Consider the following 5,999-nt stretch of genomic DNA (forward strand, 5'->3'; position numbering starts at 1 on the left):
CCTGCAACCTGGTAACTATCATGCTACTCTATGTCTGGGTCACATGCCAGAAATATGGGAAGCTGTAATTAATCTTGGTTCTGTGGGCAAATGACTCTGTTTTGGCTTGTTTCTTTTATAATGGTCAATTTCTTTAGACCAGTGTCAAGGAGCTTTTCCCCTCTATTGTCTTGCAGGCATTATATGCTTTCAGGTCTTATATTTAAGCCATTATTCCACAGTGAGGTCATTTTTGTGAGTGTTGTAAGACTGGGCTCTGATTTCATTCTCCTGCATGTGGTTCTGTGGTTTTCCCAGCACCTTTTAATGTAAAGACTTAGAATCCTTGGCTCCCTTGTCAAATATAACCCAACTATATATGTGAGGGTTTATTTCCTGGCTCTCACTTCTGTTCCATTGGCCTGGGTGTGTGATTTTTACAATAGTACCACAGAGCTTTGATTATACCTTTGTACTATAGTGTGAATTCAGGTCGTCTGGTGCCTCCATCAGAAGTGCTAAGAAATGATTGAAGGCTTCATAGGAGCACGATTAGTTCCAGGAGACAGGCTGATTTGCACCCAAACCTGGAGCAGCAGGTGCGAATGTATGGGGAAAAAGCGGGAGGGAGGCTTGTGTTTTTACCTCCCCTCTCTGTACTAAGCCTGGGGAATAGCCGTGGAAACTACTCACCCATTTGAAAACGTCCTCTGTTACGCTGGATCCAGGAGACATGGCGGCGGCGCCCAGCGGCCAGGCGGTGGGGCAGAGGGGGAGCCGCCAAGCGCCGTTCCTGGGCACCGCCCAGCCTCTCCCCCAGCCAGTGGCATAAAGCACGGTGTGGGGGGAGAAGCTCACCAGCAAGGGGAGAGGAGGCCATGCACCCCGGACTGACTGAATGAATGGAGAAGGCTCTTGGGAGTAACAGAAGATACAAAGTTGGTACAACTAGAAGTCACCGAAAAACCTCAAAAAGAAACAGAAGTTTGTGACAAAAGGTCTTTGGAGCAGTTATTTTTCTGAGGGAAGGAGAGAGAAGCAGCATAATCCTTCTGTCCAGTAGAGTCCATTCATCCTGACCCCTGCAGTTGTCATGATTGAAAAAAGCTAACAAAACTTTTTACCAAATGAACAGGCTGCTTGCTGGGGGCCGTTCCAGGAATGAAATTTCTAGAAAGTCAGGGAGAAATGCAGCGATCTAGCGGTATCTGTGCTATAGCTGAGAGATAACTGAAAATGGAACCTAGAGAAGACACAGACTTTAGAGTTGTCAAGGATGTAGTTGAGTTTCATCAGGAAGAACTGAGGAAATGAAGAGTTCCCCGAAGCAGAACACTAAGGGAAAGGAATGTTGAAAGTATAAGCAGAGGAAAAGCCTATATAAAGACTGACAAGCAATGGCTGGAAAGGTAAGAGAAACTGGAGATACTCACAGGAGAACACTTTAAAGAACCGCAGTCAGCAAAACCAAATGCCACCGACAGTGCCAGGCAGCAGGAGTGCAGAGCGGGCCTCAGAGCCGACGCCCAGGGCACCGCTGTTCCCCAGGAGAAGGACGGTGAGGCCGTGAGTGCTGATGCACATGCCCGGCTACCACGGCCTGAAGGAAATGGAGAGGAGGAGGAGGCGGAGCCAGACAATGGTGAAAGAAGAGAAATGTGACTGCAGCTTTAAAAAAATCATTATTGAGCATAGAAAATGTGCGATAAACCAACTAAGAGATTCTCACGTTACCAAAGAGGAATGATGAGATTCCAGAAGATGGTAGAAATGAAATGCGTTCAGTCAAGAATACCTTCTTTCCTTTCCCAACCCATTCTCAGTATTGCTCCCAGAATTTCCTTTCCGAAACAAACATCACATTGTGTGATTTCCCCACCTGAAGACCTCTAGTTACCATTCAATACATAAAGTTCAAATTCCTAAAGACAGCTTAAAGGGTCGTTTACCATCTGATCCCAACTATGCTCCAGTCTCCTGAAACATCCTCCCTACAAGGCACATGACAGGTAACCTAGAAGTACTAGATCCCTTAAAGTCTATGAAAAAATGCAATAGGGTCCTTGTGCTGTGAATATCTTGGAATGCTCCCTTTACCCTGACAAATCTGCACCAGCTAAATTAAAGCGTTATGTGCCCCGTTTCCAGCCAGAATCACATGATCTCAGCAGCTTTTACGTTAATCAAGAGCTCTGATTGGTAGCTGATAACATCACGTGTCAGGTGGTCACAGCATCGGAATTAACCACATCTGGTATATAATCAACCTAGGCTACAAACAGGGAGTAACAGGTGAAATAAAGGGCTCGATAAAAATGAAACAACACTTAATGGATTCACAGTTACGGAAGCACCGCTGCGGGTAAGGCCCACACCTGCGCCCTGGAACCACTTGCAAACCCAGGCGAGGCCTCTAAGCCCTTCCACGTGATCTCGGGAGCGGCGCCGCTCAGAGCTGGCATGTGAAATGAAAACTGCCATATGCATACTTAGTGTGGCTGCTTAGTAGCATCATAACTGTAACAGAAATTTATATCATTTCTATTATTTTTATGAATATCCAATTATTACAAATGGCTCATTAAAATCTCGATGGATGCTGGAAAAAGAACAGAGTAATACTAAGATGTGCGGTTAGATTTTTTGCCCCCACAACTAAAGTCCTGGGAGAAATATAATAAAATTGCTTCATGGAGAAAATACTCAACTGCTGTCATACCTCACTATTCTACATCTCATTCCTGGTACAAGCCTTTCATGCTCATGACTGTATTTTGTTGATCAAGTTTTCCCTCTACCAGAAATGTGCCTTCACTGTCAATCTTGGTTACTGTTCTAGATCCAGATGGAACAGTACATTCTTCTCAATTCCCCAAGAAGAAATAATTGTGTCCTCTCAGTGCTGCAATATAATCTTCACATATGTTTATTATATACCATAAATTTAAAAATTTCCTCTTTATTAAATCCTCACCCCCTCTAGTGCAGTTAATATACATCAATGTAGTAGGATGTTACAGGATCACTGACTAGATTCTCCATGCAGCACTGTCCCTGTGATGAACTTATATTGTGATTGCAAATAATTCTGCCCCTTTATCCCCTTCACTCTTCCCCCACTCACCTCGACCCTGACCCCTTGGTAACCACTCGTCACTTCTCAGTGTCTGAGTCTACCACTATTTTGTTCCTTCTGTTTGGCTTTGCTTTTATACTCCACAAATAAGAGAAATCATATGGTATTTTTCTTTCTCTACATGGCTTATTTCACTGAGCATAATACCCTCTAGCTCCATCCATGTTGTTGCAACTGGTAGGATTTTTCTTCTTCTTATGGCTGAATAATATTCCACTGTGTTTATGTACCACATCTTCCTTATCCATTCATGTTTCGATGGGCACTGAGGATGCTTCCAAATCTTGGCTATTGTAAATAGTGTGGCAATAAACATAGAGGCCTCTCCTCCTCTTCTTTTAAAATTAATATTTATTTAGGTTATGCAATGGTATGATATGATATATACACAAAATGAAATTATTGCTGTAGCCAAGTGTGGATAAAATGAGAGTTCCTGTGGCCAGGATTCTCACCTGGCCCTGGTTGACCAGCTCACTGTACATCTCTGGACAATTTGACAATATATGAAGAGCTTCGCCCAGTGCTCTGGGCACGACACGGTGACAGGACTGCAAGGCTGCAGGAGAACAGAGCAGAGGCTGGAGTGGTGACAGCACCGAGGACAGAGGCCCAGAGGATGGGTGTGCAGGACTGCTGTGCAGGCAGAGAGACCCAGAGGATGGCTGTGCAGACAGAAGGGCCCAGAGGCAGAGACCAGCTTGCTGTGTGTAGACTCGCTCTGAGTGAATGGGATTCTAGTGACTGACCTGCTACCTGGGAATAAAGTTGGGTATAACCCTTTCACCCCAAGAACATTTTACTGTCATTTTCTTTGGTCAAATTGATAGCAAACCAGCCCAGGGCTGAAACCCATTGGCAAGACACCAAGCCAATGAACACTTCCCTCTTCCTCACACAGTAACAATTTCTTTAATGCTAAGAGATCTGAGATCTAGGCTGAAGCCAGTCCTCTAGCTTCAAGTACACCCTTGTTTGGTTCCAACTCTTACCTTAACACTTTTTCAGTCACTAAAATTCTTCTCAGAATATCCCCACTAAGATAACTTGAAACAATCCATTACTGCAGGTCTGCATTGATGGAACCTGCCCAATAAATCAAGCTCAGAGAATTCACATGAATTTCCCCAAACCCCAAAGTCAGAGAAAACCACTCTCAGTTTTCAAACCTATGTTGAATTATCCTGAGTCATGACACTTAATCATTGTAGCTTAAGAACTTCATAAAGAAAGAGTCAGCCATTTAGACTCACCCAGTATCACAGAATTCCTATAATTTGACTCATTTTAGAAGCACAAGCCCAAAAGAGATGACATGAAAACCAAAAGGAGATGTTCCTCACAGGAGTTTCCTCAAGGCCCCCCTCATGTCCCTATTCCTCAGGCTGTAGATGAAGGGGTTCAGCATTGGTGGGACCACAGTGTACATCATGGAGGCTATTGCAAAGTCTGTGGAAGAGTGAGTCAATGCAGAGCTAATGTACACTCCGAATGCTGTCCCGTAGAACAAGGCAACAACTGAGAGGTGACACCCACAGGTGGAAAAGGCTTTATATTTTCCCCCAGCTGATGGTATTCTCAGAACACAGGACACAATCTGGATGTAAGAGAAGATAATCCCAAGGAGGGGAACACCCCCTAATAGGCTGGTGACTACATACATCAAGATGGTATTGATGAGAGTATCAGAGCAGGCCAGCTTAATGACCTGCGCAAGATCACAGAAAAACTGGGGGATTTCCAGGTCCCTGCAGAAGGACAGTTGCAGCACCATCAGACTGTGCAGGAGGGCATCCCCTACACTGATGGTCAGGGAGAGTAGGACCAGCTGGCTACAGAAGCCGGGCCTCATGATGACAGCATATCTCAGAGGATGGCAGATGGCCACACAGCGGTCATAGGCCATTGCTGCAAGGAGAAAGTTTTCCACGCCTGCAAAAAACAAGACGAAACCAACCTGGGTGAGGCAGCCGCTGTAGCTGATGGATTTGCTCTGTGCCTGGATGTTCAGCAGCATCTTGAGGACCGTGGTGGAGCTGAAACCAATGTCAGCCAAGGACAGGCTGGAAAGGAAGAAGTACATGGGGGTGTGCAGGTGGGGGTCACAGCTGACGGCCAGGATGATGAGCAGGTTCCCCAGGATGGTGACCAGATACACGGTCAGGAAAAGTCCAAAGAGGACAGGCTGCAGTTCCGCATCTTCTGAGAAGCCCAAGAGAAGGAATTCTGCTACACCAGTCTTGTTTTCTGATTCCATGTGGATGAGTCTAATGGGAAAAGTACAGGTGATAGGGCACGTAACAGATGTACAAGGATCCGTTATTTTAGAACAGTCTGGCATCTGTATTGTGAGATGAAGAAAATATTACTAATCATTTCCTTTGCTTTATGCCTTTTTCTCAGTCTCTGTCCCTTCTCAACCTCTTTTGTATCTATTGCCCTCTCACCTATATTACCCAGTTAACCAAACATAATTCACTATTTTCCCACATTGAGCCAACTAACAGGATAAGATAGGAAACAACAAATAGGATAAGAAAGGAACCTTGAGAAATCACCAAAGGTTCTAGTTAGTAAGCCAAAAACTCAAAACCAAGCAATATTAAACTGTGGGTTAGAGCAGAGTTTTTCAAGCTGTGCTTTGCTTATGAATCCAATGGAGACCTTGTTAAAACCCATATTTCTGAATCCACATTCAGAATATGAAATTGAGAAGATAGGGCAAAGAGCTGGAAATTTGCCTTCCTACAAAATCCCAGAAGTTGCTGTCAGTCGTCTGGGTTTTACTGTGAGGACCACAAACCTAGAGCATAGAGGGTCATTGACAGATTGGAGCAGACCCAGTACAGGTAAGGAGGAAAATGGTGACTTGATTCACCTATGC

The 5,999-nt window shown here is 44.7% G+C and overlaps 1 protein-coding gene across 1 annotated transcript; it reads right to left on the reverse strand.

The window, feature by feature from the left end:
- Positions 1–4,454: 4,454 nt before the first annotated feature.
- On the reverse strand, positions 4,455–5,372 carry LOC118907502 (olfactory receptor 7G2-like). The gene has a single exon (XM_036876187.2). The coding sequence runs from the start codon at positions 5,370–5,372 to the stop codon at positions 4,455–4,457; it is 918 nt and encodes a 305-aa protein (XP_036732082.2).
- Between the last annotated feature and the right edge of the window lie 627 nt (positions 5,373–5,999).

Source organism: Manis pentadactyla, chromosome 12 (assembly GCF_030020395.1).
Source record: "Manis pentadactyla isolate mManPen7 chromosome 12, mManPen7.hap1, whole genome shotgun sequence".
NCBI lineage: Eukaryota > Metazoa > Chordata > Mammalia > Pholidota > Manidae > Manis > Manis pentadactyla.